At 44.1% G+C, this 18,016-nt stretch overlaps 1 protein-coding gene across 1 annotated transcript in view; it reads right to left on the minus strand.

Annotated features, from left to right (window-relative positions):
* The window catches only part of LOC115147878 (voltage-dependent T-type calcium channel subunit alpha-1I-like), a 128,494-nt gene that overhangs the window by 32,881 nt on the left and 77,597 nt on the right, over nt 1-18,016 (minus strand). The window contains exons 24-27 of the mRNA XM_029690142.1: nt 10,837-11,029; nt 7,675-7,826; nt 7,284-7,393; nt 4,692-4,825 (exon numbers count right to left, since the gene is read on the minus strand). Coding sequence (XP_029546002.1) covers nt 4,692-4,825; nt 7,284-7,393; nt 7,675-7,826; nt 10,837-11,029 — 589 coding nt within the window. The remainder of the gene's footprint in view (nt 1-4,691; nt 4,826-7,283; nt 7,394-7,674; nt 7,827-10,836; nt 11,030-18,016) is intronic.

Genomic DNA, 18,016 nt, shown 5'->3' on the forward strand with positions numbered 1-18,016 from the left:
TCCTCTCTCTCTCTTCCCTCTCTCTCTCTCTCTCTCTCCGTCTCTCTCTCTCTCTCTCTCTCTCTCTCTCTCTCTCTCTCTCTCTCTCTCTCATCTCCTCTCTCTCTCTCTCTCTCTCTCTCTCTCTCTCTCTCCTCTCTCTCTCTCTCTCCTCTCTCCTCTCCTCTCTCTCTCTCTCTCTCTCCTCTCTCTCTCTCTCCTCTCTCTCTCTCTCAAGTCATAAATGGCCTACATTTACTATTGTAATTGATTTATTTTATTTTACCCTTATTTTGGGTAAAACTGAGGGTTTTGTGTACCTTCATGATGCCGTTCCAGTTGTCTCCGGTGGAGACCTGGAAGAGGGTGAGAAAGGCCATGCCGAAGTTCTCGAAGGTGGCGTGCCGACTCATGCCCTCACACGGGTAGTCAGCATTACACACTGAGAGATGGAGGGGAGGGAGGGAAGGAGAAAGAGTGAGAGGTGGGAAGCGAAAGAGAGAGAGTGAAGGGAGAAGAGATGAAGAGATAGATTTAATTTATCACTGTTCAACAATATATTAATAACATAAAACTTGTTTACTTATTTCTGACAGTTCACTGCAATTTTTGAATGAGTATTTGTTTTTGCACAAACATAAGGGTATAGAGCCTCAGGAAAATGTATTGTTAGCCCTAATTATCAAGGATGAGAGGTTTTGTTCAGTACGATACATGTTGGTTATACATTTAGCCTGTTTTATCAAGGATGAGAGGTTTTTGTTCAGTACAGTTTCATTTTGGTTATACATTTAGCCTTTTTATCAAGGATGAGAGGTTTTTGTTCAGTACATTTTGTATTATTGTTAGCTGTTTTAAGGTGCTATTAAAACAGACTCACCCAGCTCTCCAAACAGTTCCACCCCCAGAGCAGCGTAGATGAAGAACAGCAACATAAACAGCAGGCCCAGTTCCCCACCTGACACAAAGACAACCAATCAACAATCAATACAGAGACAGTCAACCAATCAATCAGCAGTCAATACAGGTTGTCATACTTCCTGCTTTGAGAGACATTCAGCCAATCTGTGCTCAATAAGGACAGTTAAACCCCAACAGCAACGGAGTGAAATACAGTACAGCAGGTCTGAGTAGACTGAGTCAAAGCACTGGTGGAAAGCACAGTGGCAACCTTGAGCGTATAAACCAGGCTGGCATGACAAGGCCCCCCTAAGGACCTTACTAATGGTTATATGGGTGATTTGGCTTGTAACACTAGAAGAAATGACCTGAACTGAAATAACCTCCCAACAACAACAATGGAAAACCAATGAGCCTGTCAGGGAAAGATTGGCTGAAGAAAATAACATGGATAAAAAGCTAATCAATTGAGGCAGAAAGAATCCAGGAGATATATTATCCTGTGTATGTGCGTGTGCGTGTGCGTGTGTGTGTGCATATGTGTGTGTGTGTGTTGTGTGCGTACGTACCCGATTGCGTAGGTTGTATCTGGGGTGTGTGTGTGTGTGTGTTGCTATCCAAGAAGATACAAAGCAAACGTGGTAAAACACCCCAAGGTATCAAGCCAAATGAGAGGAGTTTCTAAGCCTGTGTACATTAACAGTATATACTAACTAGTGGGAGAGAGATACTCTCAAAGGACTGTAAGATAAAATGACATTCTCCTCCGAAAACAGATCAAAGTTTAACAATCCAATTGCTTTTGGCTCAAAGTCGATGGGGAATAAAAAGTGAAAAGTGAATAAAAATAAGACGTCTTATTCTCATAATGAGCGGGTGTCGGGAAGTCATCAGGAGAGGAGAGGAGGGCAACGTGTCACAGCCCCACTTCTACCTGGACTTTGTCCAAAATTGCACCCTATTCCTATGTAGTACACTACTTATGACCAGCGCCCTATGGGTAATAGGGCACTACATAAGGAAAAGGGTGTCATTTGGGATGCACTCTAAAGTCAGTGGCAGAGATATTGACAGTGCTCCTCCATCACTCTCCCCTATTCAGAACGAACCTTTCAGTGGTAGGGATAAAGGATAGGGCACAGAGATGAGTATCTGGCAATGCCAGGAGAGGGAAAGCCAATTTGTGTGTGTCTGTGTATACGCTGCATATTGTGTGTGTGTGTGTATGTGTGTGTGTGCGTGTGTGTGATTGAGTGGATACACACCTGGAGGTAGAGCCTGAACCACTGTGTCTAGAAGAGCTCTCATTCCTGTAGCCATCTTCAATAGCTTGAGAACTGGAGAGAGAGAGAGACAGACAGAGAGACAGACAGAGAGAGACAACAAAATACAATTACTTGGAAAGAATTTACAAAAAAAACAGAGCAAACTAGAATGCTCTTTGGCCCTAAACAGAGATACACAGTGGCAGATACCTGACCACTGTGACTGACCCAAACTTAAGGAAAGCTTTGACTATGTACAGACTCAGGGAGCATAGCCTTGCTATTGAGAAAGGCCGCCGTAGGCAGACATGGCTCTCAAGAGAAGACAGGCTATGTGCACACTGCCCACAAAATGAGGTGGAAACTGAGCTGCACTTCCTAACCTCCTGCTAAATGTATGACCATATTAGAGACACATATTTCCCTCAGATTACACAGACCCACAAAGAATTAGAAAACAAAACCCATTTTGATAAACTCCCATATCTACTGGGTGAAATACCACAGTGTGACATCACAGCAGCAAGATTTGTGACCTGTTGTGACAAGAAAAGGTCAGCCAGTGAAGAACAAACACCATTGTAAATACAACCCATATTTATGCTTATTTATTTTCCCTTTTGTACATGAACCATTTGTACATCGTTACAACACTGTATATATACATAATATGACATTTGTAATGTCTTTATTCTTTTGAAACTTCTGTATGTGTAATGTTTACTGTTAATTTTTATTGTTTATTTCACTTTTGTATATTATCTACCTCACTTGCTTTGGCAATGTTAACATATGTTTCCCATGCCAATAAAGCCCCTTGAATTGAATTGAATTGATAGAGAGAGGAGAGAGGAGAGAGGAGAGAGGAGAGAGGAGAGAGAGAAGAGGAACAGATAGAACGTGTAGAAAGAGAGGAAAAGGGAAACATTGGTAGAGAACAGACACAGTAGAGAGAAAAGAGAGAGAAGAGGGAATAGAATGATAGGTATTCTGAGGTTAGAGAATCTACACAATGCCCATGTCACAAAAAACATTTTAACAGTAACGACTGAGAGAACTGACTGTCCCGGGAAAAGAAGCAGCATTTGTCTTCTGGGATATGGAGTCCTGGAGATCCACCTTGGCCTCTTACCCTGAAACATCCTTAACAAGCACTAGAAAGTCTCTCTCTCTCCTCCATGTATCCCCTGTCCTCCCCTTCTCTCCTTTCTCCCTCATTCTCCCCCTCCTCCCCCGTTCTCTCCCCCCGGGACTCCTGTATAACCAAGTTCTTTAAATTGGGGTGGCTAAAGCATAGACTTGTACCCTTTGTGACAGATGAACGAATCAAATGGCAATTTCCATAGAAGTGTTTGGAGCTAAAAGAGCCACTGGCGATGTTCTCTTCCTCTTTAAAACAGAACCTTTAGAATTTAAAAAGCCCTCTTTGGAATCCTCTCCCTAGTTCTTTCTAATCAGTCAGCCACACTAGTTACACTAGTTACTGTTTTACACTAGTTACTGTTTTACACTAGTTACTGTGTTACACTAGTTACTGTTTTACACTAGTTACTGTGTTACACTAGTTACTGTGTTACACTAGTTACTGTTACACTAGTTACTGTTACACTAGTTACTGTTTTACACTAGTTACTGTTTTACACTAGTTACTGTTACACTAGTTACTGTTACACTAGTTACTGTTACACTAGTTACTGTGTTACACTAGTTACTGTGTTACACTAGTTACTGTTACACTAGTTACTGTTACACTAGTTACTGTTACACTAGTTACTGTGTTACACTAGTTACTGTTACACTAGTTACTGTGTTACACTAGTTACTGTGTTACACTAGTTACTGTGTTACACTAGTTACTGTGTTACACTAGTTACACTAGTTACATTAGTTACTGTGTTACACTAGTTACTGTTTTACACTAGTTACTGTGTTACACTAGTTACTGTGTTACACTAGTTACTGTGTTACACTAGTTACTGTGTTACACTAGTTACTGTGTTACACTAGTTACATTAGTTACTGTGTTACACTAGTTACTGTTTTACACTAGTTACTGTAACATTCACACAGGAAAACACCCTGCGGACTGGAGCTACATACGCCTTCCAGTCAGATAACATACCGCTCGTTATTCCACGTATTGACTGGGTGGTAATTACCATCTATTTCTCAGGTGGTCGTTCTGCGGTCCTGGTGTGGTATTGTAGCGGGCCAAAGATTGAGTGCCGAGGGCCAAAGCTTTTAACACTAGTCGTATCATTATCTGTTCTTTCCCAGTGAGGTGTTAAGGTGGCCTGTGTGTGTGAGAGCGGGAGCGAGAGAGAGAGGGAGCGAGAGCGAGAGCGAGAGAGAGAGAGAGAGAGGTAAAGATAGAGAGAGAGGATGGAGGAGGCTTATGATAATGAGGGGAGAAATAGAATGCAGAGTAGAATATGGAATGTCAGCATTAGCTTTATTCCATTAGTATGGAGGTGAAAAGGGAAGGGTGTGTGTGTGTGTGTGTGTGCGTGCGTGCGTGCCTACTCGCATGCATGGGTGTGTTTGTACCTCGTGCTATTCGCAGCACCCTCATGATTCTGATGATGGTAGGGTTGATGGGTAGAGAAGCATTGTAGTCAATCTCCTCCAGAACGATGCCCATCACTGACAACAACACTATGGACAGGTCCAGCTGGTTCCACCTACACACACATGTACACACAGACAGACAGATGAACACACACACACACGTACACACAGACAGATGAACACACACACGTACACACACACATACACACAGACAGTCAGATGAACACACACACACACATACATGTACACACAGACAGTCAGATGAACACACACACACACACACACACACGTACACACAGACAGACAGATGAACACACACACATACATGTACACACACATGTACACACACATGTACACACAGACAGACACACAGACAGACGTTTTCAGACTTTGTCATACGGCAGATCAGTCATTCACATTTTCCTCCCAGACTTCTTTGATGGTGTAAATGTTTCTTGACCTAGATAATGATTTAGTGCTTGAGGAGTACTATAACCAGGCACAGTGGTGTGTGTGTGTATGTGTAGTCTAGGCTTATGTAACAGTCAGAGACACACAACTGTGCTACTGTAGGAAATACTGTTAACCTCTCTTGGGTAGGGGGCAGTAACAGGTAGGGGGCAGTATTTTCACATCCAGATGAAAAGCGTGCCCAAAGTAAACTGCCTGTTACTCAGGCCCAGAAGCTAGAATATGCATATAATTGGTGGATTTGGATAGAAAACAGTTTCTAAAACAGTTTCTAAAACTGTTAAAATAATGTCTGTGAGTATAACAGAACTGATATGGCAGGCGAAACCCCGAGGACAAACCATCCCAAAAAAAGGAATTTCAGCCTACGACTATTTTCAGAGGCTGTCACTTTTATTATAAGGCGAGGTCCTCCCAGATTGCAGTTCCTAGGGCTTCCACTAGATGTCAACAGTCTTTAGAAAGAGTTTCAGGCTGGTTTTTGGAAAAATGAGCCAGAAATTGTAGTTTTTCTTGGTGGCTCCCATTTTGACCGTAGTGTTTCCAAGCGCGTGATTGAGAGCACGTTCTTTGGTATTTGTCTCTGGTAAAGACTTTAACGATTCTCCGTCTTAAATGTTATTGTTATTTACGTATTAGGGTACCTAAGGTTTGATTATAAACGTTGTTTGACTTGTTTGGAAAAGTTTATTAGTAACGTTTGGGATTTATTTTGTATGCATTTTGAGAAAGGGAAACTGGGTGGATTATTGACTGAAACGCGCCAGCTAAACTGAGTTTTTATGGATATAAAGAAGGACATTATCGAACAAAAGGACCATTTGTGATGTATCTGGGACCTTTGAGTGCCAACAGAAGAAGATCATCAAAGGTAAGGCATTTTTTATATCGCTATTTCTGACTTTCGTGTCGCACCTGCCTGGTTGAAATATGTTTCTCATGGTTTTGTATGCGGGGCACTGTCCTCAGATAATCTCATGGTGTGCTTTTGCCGTAAAGCCTTTTTGAAATCTGACACAGCGGCTGGATTAACAAGAAGTTAAGCTTTATTTTGATGTACTACACTTGTGATTTTATGAAAGTTAAATATTGATAATTCTGTAGTTTGAATTTCGCGCTCTGCAATTTCACCGGATGTTGGCCAGGTGGGACGTTATCATCCCACCCGCCCATAAGAAGTTAACAGGGTCAAATCCTGAAGAGAATTAAGAAGATGTTACATTTTTAACGACACTACAACACTTGATCTCTCTCTCTCTCTCTCTCTCATGTTGTGGTAATATGTAGAGTATTAGCAGGTGGCTGAAGGTAGGCTGACACTTCTGACAGAATTTCATGGTTAAAACTTGACAAATATAGATCTGCTCTCTTTCTAATACATCAGTCTATATGGACTTGATGACGACACATCAAATACACATCATTTCTAATCAGGCGCTTTCAGAAATGAGTCTTATCTAATACCTTATCGCTGTAACACCTCCATGTTAAACAGGATCTACATGGGGACGTAAGTGTGTGTGTGTGTGTGTGTCAGTGTGTGTGTTGATCATCACGATCTACATGGGGAAACAGAAGTTGAAGATAATATGTAATTAAAGGAGCTGATCAAAGCATCAGTTCTGGTCCTCTCCTGTGGTTTACATTAAAACATTACAATTACACTGGAGGTGATTCCACACACATGAATACGCATTAGGATATTAATAAGCCTTAGATATTTCCATAATCACTTAATGTGTGTGAGTGTGTGTGTGTGTGTGTCTTCCATAATCATAGTCACTCTTCATAACAACCATCTGGGTAATGTGAGTAATCTGATATATAGGAGGCATGACTCAGAAAACAGGTGTGTGTGTGTGTGTTTGTTGTGTGTTGTGTGTGTGTTGTGTGTATAGTGTGTGTTGTGTTTGTGTGTGTTTGTTGTGTGTTGTGTTTGTGTTGTGTGTTTGTGTGTGTGTTTGTTGTGTGTGTTTGTGTGTTGTGTTTGTTGTGTGTTGTGTTTGTGTTGTGTGTTGTGCATGTGTTGTACGTGTGTATTGTGTGTGTATTGTGTGTGTGTGTGTTTGTTGTGTGTTGTGCGTGTGTTTCCTACTGTACCTGTCCTTGAAGAAGCGTCGGAACCCGAAGCCGATGAGCTTGAGGACAGATTCCACCACGAAGGTTGTGGTGAAGAAATAGTTACAATACTTCAGACTAGTCTCCAATGACTAGAGAAATATGGAGGAGAGAGAGAGGGGGAAAAGAGAGAAAGAGATAGACAGAGAGGGGGGAAGACAAGAGAGGGAGAGAGAGAGAGAGAGAGAGAGAGAAATGAGAGAGACAGTGAGAGAAATGAAAGAGACAGAGGGAGAGAGAGAGAGAGAGAGCGAGAGAGACAGAGAGAGAGAGAGAGAAAGCGGGAAAGAGAAAGAGAGAGGGAGAGTGATAGAGCGATGGGTTAGTATTTGTTGAACACACACACACCCCCCAAACCATCACCTGTCCATACCTGTGGTTGGCTGTAGTGCTCCAGGGACATAGTAATGACATTGATACAGATGATGAAGGTGATGAAGAGGTCCAGGTAGTGGCTGGTACACAGAGTGTGGATCATCAGACGACCATGGCTATAGTTGGTATAGTAGGGTAGCTTCTGGGCCTCTGTAGGGTGAAGAGGGAGGAGGAGGGAGAGAAGGAGAGGAGAGAAGAGAAAAGAGGAGAGGGGAGGGGGGGAAGACGAGAGGAGAGAGGATGAAGAAGAGAGGGGAGAGGGGAGGATGAGGAGAGGAGATAGGGTGGATAGAGGTAGGGGAGAAGAGGGGATGAGGGAGGGGTAGGAGAGATGAGAGGAGAGGGAGAGGTGTGGAAGGGAAGAAAGGAGAGAGAGAGGAGTGAGAGGGAGAGGATGGGAAAAAGAGAGATATAGAGGATTGTAGAGGTAAGAGGAAGACGGGAGGGAGGAGAGGATGGGTGAAGAGAAAGCAAGAGAAGGTGAGAGAAAGGATGGAAGACGGGGAGCGAGTAGAGGTGAGGGAAAGAAAGGATGAGCTAATCTACAGAGAAATGAATAATATCCTTTTCCTTAAACAGGAAGTAAAATAGACCTAAATGGACTAAAGTGATGAATGACCATCCTCATATAGTAATATAATGATATCATCATGTATTACATCAAACCACCTGCAGAGACGGGCCAGTTAAACATTCTACTTTAATTCTCCGGCTCCCAGGATAGTTTGACCCCATCCTCCCCGACATTCAGTTTGACCCCATCCTCCCCGACTTTCAGTTTGACCCCATCCTCCCCAACTTTCAGTTTGACCCAATCCTCCCCAACTTTCAGTTTGACCCAATCCTCCCCAACTTTCAGTTTGACCCCATCCTCCCCGACTTTCAGTTTGACCCCATCCTCCCCGACTTTCAGTTTGACCCCATCCTCCCCAACTTTCAGTTTGACCCCATCCTCCCCGACTTTCAGTTTGACCCCATCCTCCCCGACTTTCAGTTTGACCCCATCCTCCCCAACTTTCAGTTTGACCCCATCCTCCCCAACTTTCAGTTTGACCCAATCCTCCCTGACTTTCAGTTTGACCCCATCCTCCCCAACTTTCAGTTTGACCCCATCCTCCCCAACTTTCAGTTTGACCCCATCCTCCCTGACTTTCAGTTTGACCCAATCCTCCCCAACTTTCAGTTTGACCCAATCCTCCCCAACTTTCAGTTTGACCCCATCCTCCCCAACTTTTAATCACACTTTCAAATTCTTATTTTTCTACTTCTCATAATTGGTTCTTCAAAGAACCTTAGGGTTCTTGGCACTAAAAACGGCCTCCAAAAGGTTCTTCCAAGAACCCCATAGGATGTGTTGTTCATCAAGGAACCTCTTTAGTTGGTGGGGGTTCTTGCAGGACCTTAACTGTCCAACTGAAACACTTGGATTTGAAAGGACAGAAGGTGCAGGCACTTAACTGACAAATGTAAAGATCTCAATGTAAGGTAAGGTTTGTCCATTTTATGATCTGAATTGTTTTATGATTTATGATTTTCATATTTGTGCAAATCTTTCTAAAACAGAAAACGGACACAATTCAATGGATATCAATCAACAAAAAGGTAAGAATATGTAGCCTATAAGAATATGTTGAAGGCTAGCTGTATTGGGTGCAGGTGACTGAACTGCTCACTTCTGTGTCTGTAGGTATCTGAACACAAACCAAGGTATGAATACTGGCGTATGCATGTTTTGTTGATCATCTGTATAATGACTATTTTTGGGATTCACAGACTTCTCACTCCCTACACCTCTGATGAATAAAACAGGAAAACAGTTCGATTACCATACACTGCAAAATCATTATTGATATGGATACAGAGAACATCAACACATTAACATCAACAGGACAGAAGATACAGAGAACATTAACACATTAACATCAACAGGACAGAGGATACAGAGAACATCAACACATTAACATCAACAGGACAGAAGATACAGAGAACATCAACACATTAACATCAACAGGACAGAGGATACAGAGAACATTAACACATTAACATTAACACATTAACATCAACATGTCTTATTGTTGTGGCATTATTGAGAAGGAACCTGCCAGTAAGCATTTAGTTGGACAGTGTATACCATGTGTATTCTGTACATACAACAGCCATAAGACTGCTGAACAGTTCATCAAATGTCTACCCAGAATATTTGCATAGACCCCCTTTTTGTTGTTGTTGCACTGCACTGCACACTCATTGGACTCTACTGTACACTTTAACTCTGCACTGTTGAGAAAGGGCTCGTTAGTAAGCATTTCACAGTGAAGTCTACACCTGTTGTACTCAGCACGTGACAAATAAAATTTGATAAAACTTGAAACGACTTTGCTTTTCCTCTATGTAACCCTATCTATCTCCACCCTCCATCCCCCATCCCTTCTCTCTCCTTCCCCATCCCTCCCCTCTCTCTCCCTCCATTCCTCTCCTCTCTCTCTCTCTCTCTCTCTCTCCTTCCCCATCCCTCCCCTCTCTCTCCCTCCATTCCTCTCCTCTCTCTCTCTCTCTCTCCTTCCCCATCCCTCCCCTCTCTCTCCCTCCATTCCTCTCCTCTCTCTCTCTCCCTCCTTCCCCATCCCTCCCCTCCCTCCATTCATCCCCTCTCTCTCTCCATCCCCATCCCTCCTTCCCTCCATTCCTCCCCTCTCTCTCTCCCTCCATCCCTTCCATCTCTCTCTCCCTCCTTCCCCATCACTCCCCCATCCCTCCTTCCCTCCATTCTCTCTCTCCCTCCTTCCCCATCCCGCCCCTCTCTATTCCCCCTTTCCCTCTATTCCTTCCCTCTCTCTCTCCCTCCCTCCCCCATCCCCCCTCTCTCTCCCTCCATTCCTCCCCACTCTCTTCCTCCTTCCCCATCCCTCCCCCTACATCCCTCCATTCCTCCCCTCTCTCTCCCTCCTTCCCCATCCCTCCCCCTCCATCCCTCCATTCCTCCCCTCTCTCTCTTTCTCTCTCTCTCTCTCTCTACTTCCCCATCCCTCCCCCATCCCTCCTTCCCTCCATTCTTCCCCTCTCCCTCCTTCCCCATCCCTCCCCCTCAATCACTCCTTCCCTCCATTCCTCCCCTCTCTCTCTCTCTCTCTCCCTCCTTCCCCATCCCTCCCCCTCTTACTCCTCCTCTTCTTCTCCATGCGTCTCTGTCGTTTCTCCTCCCTCCTTTTGGCCTCCTCCACTTCCTGGTTCTGTCTGCACTTGTGGAAGTTCTCCACCACCACACCCACGAACATGTTGAGAACGAAGAAACTGACGATGAGGAGGAAGGAGATGAAGTACAGGAGCATCCACGGATTGTTGTTAATAGACGGCTGGAGGAGAGAGGGAGGGAGAGAGAGATGGGGGAGGAAGGGAGGAGAGAGAGAGGGAGAGGGGGAGGGAAAGAGAGAGGGGGAGGGGGGAAATAGGGGGAGGGGAGATAGAGAGAGGTTAGTTCATTCAGGAAGGAGGTAGAGCAGCATCCACAGGCTGAAAGGGAGAAGGGGAAGCAGGGGGAGAAAGGAGTGGGAGAGGTGAGAGAGAGAGGAAATGGGGATGCAAAAGAGAGGTCAAAGGGCAAGAGGAAAAGAAGAAGCAAGGAGGAAGACATGTTCTGGTTTTCAATAAGTGACGAGAGGAGAGTCATCACTGTCTAGTCTGATTCCTCAATAAGGAACAAGAGGAGAGTCATCACTGTCTAGTCTGATTCATCAATAAGGAACTAGAGGAGAGTCATCACTGTCTAGTCTGATTCCTCAATAAGGAACGAGAGGAGAGTCATCACTGTCTAGTCTGATTCCTCAATAAGGAACAAGAGGAGAGTCATCACTGTCTAGTCTGATTCCTCAATAAGGAACAAGAGGAGAGTCATCACTGTCTAGTCTGATTCCTCAATAAGGAACAAGAGGAGAGTCATCACTGTCTAGTCTGATTCCTCAATAAGGAACTAGAGGAGAGTCATCACTGTCTAGTCTGATTCCTCAATAAGGAACAAGAGGAGAGTCATCACTGTCTAGTCTGATTCCTCAATAAGGAACTAGAGGAGAGTCATCACTGTCTAGTCTGATTCCTCAATAAGGAACAAGAGGAGAGTCATCACTGTCTAGTCTGATTCCTCAATAAGGAACAAGAGGAGAGTCATAGAAATCTGCTGACTCATCCAACACATTATTTTCAGTAGGAAAACTTGTTTGCAGACACTTTTCCACTCAGTTGTTTTACAGCGAATGTCCATGTGTGTGTGTGTGTGTGTGTGTGCCATTTGTGTGTGAGTGTGTGCGTGTGTTTTAATGTATGCCTGTTGGTCCGTGCCCACAGCGTCCAGTCCGTGGTACATGACGTTGACCCAACTGTGTGTGTGTGTGTGTGTGTGTGTGTGTGTGTGTGTAGGGCTGTGGCGGTCATGCAATTTTGTCAGCCAGTTATTGTCAAGCAAAAGACTGTCGGTCTCACAGTAATTTACTGTTAATTAACATAAACACGTTCAGCATCTTCAGGCCTCCATGCACACAAGCCACATACAAGCCACATACAAGCCACATACAAGCCACACACAAGCCACACACAAGCCACATACAAGCCACATACAAGCCACATACAAGCCTCATACAAGCCACACACAAGCCTCATACAAGCCACACACAAGCCTCCTACAAGCCACACACAAGCCACATACAAGCCACATACAAGCCTCATACAAGCCTCATACAAGCCTCACACAAGCCTCACACAAGCCTCACACAAGCCTCACACAAGCCACATACAAGCCACATACAAGCCACATACAAGCCACATACAAGTCGCTGACGCACGCCTTTGGAACATCTACAAAAAAATCGAATAAATCTATTTAACGTACACCATCACAATAAATACATTATTTATTTTAGCCTGGTCTAAAGAAACATTATGATATGAAGTAAAAGTATTTCAGAAGAACAGAATAGGAGGTGGCCTACAGTATGTTATCTGGCTATGTGCCATGACATAGGCTGTATGCTTGTTCATTTAGCAGACAAGATATGCTTATAAGTCCCAAGCCATTATTTTATATTATGATTTTATAGTAAGAAGAATATAATTGAACTTAGCTTAATTAAATATAAACTACATTTTTACCATTCCAGAGAGAGTGCCCATATGAAGTGGCTATGTTGAGCTTTCCGATAAGCTAGATTTAGAGTTATTTGGCAACGTTAGTTGTGAGTGATATAAACTATAGAATGTCTTAGAAACCAAAAGACATGTGGACTGCATGTTGAGACTATACTCTTGATGATTTGAGAAAATCACAAAAAAAGCTTGCGCTCTGTTCCTTGCCTCAAGCCGTACACGCTGTTCTCTCATCAAGTGATCATATTTCCACCCATCAAACTATTCTCCATTTAATCTTGTCTTTACAAACGTGTAAAATGTGTTTTGATTTAGAATGGACCATTATCAAATGGGCAGGAACAACAGGGGGAAAAGGACATGTCATCCGTATGCACTGGAACAGCGATTGGAGGCCATTATCCCACCGGTTCCTTTCACACTTCAGGTAGGCTACTCTGATTATTTCACCACGCTACAGGTGATATTCCGCCCAAACTCTGTATGCCATGGCCTCTCCAACCCTGTTCCTGCAGCTACCCAGTGCTTAAATGGGAAACCAAGTTAAATCTGTTCGGGAACATATTTTCACAACAAAGTGTTACTAATTAAACTGTTGACAGCCCCTCTACCTGCACGCTGGAGAATGGAACGAAGGAGAGAAAGGAGATGGAAACCAAGGTTGGTGAGATATTATGTATAGCTAAAGGTAATTATCAGAATATCAAAATGCCCTACTACTAGGCTATTCAAAATCAAATACAAACTCACTATAATTGTAGGCCAACTCTGCATTTGTTTAATTTAGACTATACCAATTATGTACCAAAGATATCTTAAATGTTTTTGTAATATGCGGTAGGCTATGTATAGTTAAACGGCAGAATCAGTATTTTAATTCTGTTTTATTCTTTCAGGCTTGGACTCATATATACATTTTTTTTTTCAACCACTCCACAAATTTCTTGTTAACAAACTATAGTTTTGGCAAGTCGGTTAGGACATCTACTTTGTGCATGACACAAGTCATTTTTCCAACAACTGTTTACAGACAGATTATTTCACTTATAATGCACTGTATCACAATTCCAGTGGGTCAGAAGTTTACATACACTAAGTTAAACAACTTGGAAAATTCCAGAAAATTATGTCATGGCTTTATGTCACGTCCTGACCAGTAAAAGGGGTTATTTGTCATTATAGTTGGTCAGGGCATGGCAGGGGGGTGTTTTGATGTTTTGTTCTATATTTCTATGTTTATTCTAGTTCTATGTTGGTTTTTGGCAATGACCTCCAATTAGAGGTAGCTGGTTGTTGTTGTCTCGAATTGGAGGCCATATAGTTGTGTTCGTTTCACTTGTGTTTTGTGGGTGGTTGCTTTCTGTATAGTTGGGTTACCTTACAGAACTGTTGGTTGTCATTTATTGTTTTCGTTTAAGTGTTCTCTTTAGTAAGTAAATAAAGAAGATGAGCACTTTACCCTCTGCGTTTTGGTCCCCCGTCATCGCTGTCTTTGACACTTTAGAAGCTTCTGATAGGCTAATTGACATAATTTGAGTCAATTGGAGGTGTACCTGTGGATGTATTTCAAGGCCTACCTTCAAACTCAGAGCCTCTTTGCTTGACATCGTGGGAAAATCAAAAGAAATCAGCCAAGACCTCAGGAAAAAAAATATTAGAACTCCACAAGTCTGGTTCATCTTTGGGAGCAATTTCCAAATGCCTGAAGGTACCACATTCATTTGTACAAACAATAGTACGCAAGTATAAACACCGTGGTACCATGCAGCTGTCATACAACTCAGGAAGGAGACGTGTTCTGTCTCCTAGAGATGAACGTACTTTGGTGCGAAAAGTGCAAATCAATCCCAGAACAAAAGCAAAGGACCTTGTGAAGATGCTGGAGGAAACAGGTACAAAAGTATCTATATCCACAGTAAAACTAGTCCTATATTGACATAACCTGAAAGGCCGCTCAGCAAGGAAGAAGCCACTGCTCCAAAACCACCATAAAAAAGCCAGACTACGGTTTGCAACTGCACATGGGGACAACTATTGTTATTTTTTAGAAATTTCCTCTGGTCCGATGAAACAAAAACAGAACTGTTTGGCCATAATGACCATCGTTATGTGCTGGCATCTAAAGGGGGAGGTTTGCAAGCCGAAGAACACAATTACAACTGTGAAGCACAGGGGTGGCAGCATCATTTTGTGGGTGTGCTTTGCTGCAGGAGGGACTGGTGCACTTCACAAAATACACGCCATCATGAGGAAAGACAATTATGTGGATATATTGAAGCAACATCTCAAGATATCAGTCAGGAAGTTAAAGCTTGGTCGCAAATGGGTCTTCCAATGACCCCAAGCATACTTCCAAAGTTGTGGAAAAATGGCTTAAGGACAACAAAGTCAAGGTATTGGAGTGGCCATCACAAAGCCACGACCTCAATCCTATAGACAATTTGTGGGCAGAACTGAAAAAGTGTGTGCGAGTAAGGAGGCCTACAAACCTGACTCAGTTACACCGGCTCTGTCAGGAGGAATGGGCCAAAATTCACCCAACTTATTGTGGGAAGCTTGTGGAAGGCTACCTGAAACGTATGACCCAAGTTAAACAATTTAAAGGCAATTCTACCAAATACTAATATAGTGTATGTAAACTTCTGACCCACTAGGAATTTGATGAAAGAAATAAAAGCTGAAAAAAATGCTGAAATAAATCATTCTTTGTCAGTGTCCGTGTACAGGTGATGAGGAAAAGGAGTCAATCGCAGGACATCAAACTGAGTAAAACATAAGTAATTTACTCAAATAAAAATTCAGCATACAAAATCCACGCAGGGAAAACAAGAACTACAAACACAACGAACAATACCAACAGTAAAACAATAACGCACAAAACATCATGATGACCAGAGGGTTTAAATAGGGAAGTAATCATAACAAAATGGGAAGCAGGTGTAAACAATCAAGACATAACCAATCGACAAAGAAACATGGATCGGTGGCAGCTAGAAAGCCGGTGACGATGACCGCCGAACGCCACCCGAACAAGGAGAGGCACCAACTTCAGCGGAAGTCGTGACATTCTCTCTACTATTATTCTGACATTTCACATTCTTAAAATCAGTACACCACCACCCCCCAGTACACCACCCCCCCAGTACACCACCACCCCACCACCCCTGGGCCATCTCTGCCCAGGGTATAAACACCGACCACTCCCCCGGCCAGTCCTGGCAATAAGACCGCAGAAACCTACCCACATCCTGGTTAGCTCTCTCCACCTGCCCATTACTCTCGGGGTGAAACCCCGAAGTCAGGCTGACCGAGATCCCCAGACGCTCCATGAACGCCCTCCAGACCCTAGATGTGAACTGGGGACCCCGATCAGACACTATATCCTCAGGCACCCCGTAGTGCCGGAAAACGTGTGTAAATAGGGCCTCCGCAGTCTGTAGGGAGACCGGGCAATGGAATGAGACGGCAGGACTTAGAAAACCGATCCACAACTACCAGAATCGTGGCGTTTCCTTGTGATGGAGGAAGGTCCGTCACGAAATCCACCGATAGATGTGACCATGGTCGTTGTGGAACGGGTAGGGCTTGTAATTTCCCTCTGGGCAGATGTCTAGGTGCCTTACACTGAGCGCACACCGAGCAGGAGGAAACATACACCCTCACGTCCTTAGATAAAGTGGGCCACCAGTACTTCCCACTAAGACAGCGCACTGTCCGATTGATGCCAAGATGACCAGAGGAAGGTGACGTGTGGGCCCAACAGATCAATCAATCACGAACATCAAGGGGAACGTACTTACGTCCAACTGGGCAGTGGGTGTGGAATGGGTTCCGCATGTAACGCCCTTGTTCGATGTCCGCGTCAACCTCCCATACCACCGGTGCCACCAGGCAGGAAGCCGGGATTATGGGAGTGTGATCCATGGCTCGTTCCTCTGTGTCATACATGCGAGACAGTGCGTCTGCCTTAGTGTTCTGAGAACCTGGTCGGTAGGATAGAGTAAACACAAAACGGGTGAAAAACATGGCCCACCTTGCCTGGCGAGGATTCATTCTCCTTGCCGTCCGGATGTACTCCAGATTGCGGTGGTCAGTCCAAATGAGAAAAGGGTGTTTAGCCCCCTCAAGCCAATGCCTCCATGCTTTCAGAGCTCCAACTACAGCCAACAACTCCCGATCCCCCACATCATAGTTTCTCTCCGTCGGGCTGAGCTTCTTTGAGAAGAACGCACAAGGATGGAGTTTCGGTGGCGTACCCGAGCGCTGAGACAGCACAGCTCCTATCCCAGCTCCTATTCCAGCCTCTGACGCGTCCACCTCCACTATGAACTGTAATGAGGGATCAGGATGAGCCAACACAGGAACCAAAGTAAACAGAGCCTTCAGTTGATTAAAAGCCTTGTCTGCCCCAGCTGACCACTGCAGTCGCACCGGTCCCCCCTTAAGCAGTGAGGTAATGGGAGCCGCTACCTGCCCAAAGCCCCAGATAAATCTCCGGTAGTAGTTGGCAAACCCTAAGAACCGCTGCACCTCCTTAACTGTGGTTGGAGTCGGCCAATTACGCATGGCGAAAATGCGGTCATTCTCCATCTCCACCCCTGACTCTGACAGACGATACCCTAGAAAGGAGACGGACTGTTGGAAGAACAAACATTTTTCAGCCTTCACATACAAGTCATGCTCCAGCAGTTTACCAAGCACCTTGCGCACCAGAGCCACATGCTCGGCGCGAGTAGCGGAGTATATTAGAATGTCATCTATATATACCACTACTCCCTGTCCATACAGGTCCCTGAAAATTTCGTCAAGAAATGATTGGAAAACGGATGGAGCATTCATCAACCCGTATGGCATGACCAGGTACTCATAGTGCCCAGATGGGGTACTAAATGCCGTCTTCCATTCATCGCCTTTCCGGATACGCACCAGGTTGTAAGCGCTCCTGAGATCCAATTTGGTGAAGAAACGCACCCCATGCAATGACTCAGTTACACTGGCTATAAGAGGCAGAGGGTAACTATACTTCACAGTAATCTGATTAAGACCTCTATAGTCAATGCACGGGTGCAAACCTCCATCTTTTTTCTTCACAAAAAAGAAACTCGAGGAGGCAGGTGAAATGGAAGGTTGAATGTATCCCTGTCCCAGAGAGTCGGTGACATATGTTTCCATAGCCGCCGTCTCCTCCTGTGACAGAGGATACACGT

Source organism: Salmo trutta, chromosome 14 (assembly GCF_901001165.1).
Source record: "Salmo trutta chromosome 14, fSalTru1.1, whole genome shotgun sequence".
NCBI lineage: Eukaryota > Metazoa > Chordata > Actinopteri > Salmoniformes > Salmonidae > Salmo > Salmo trutta.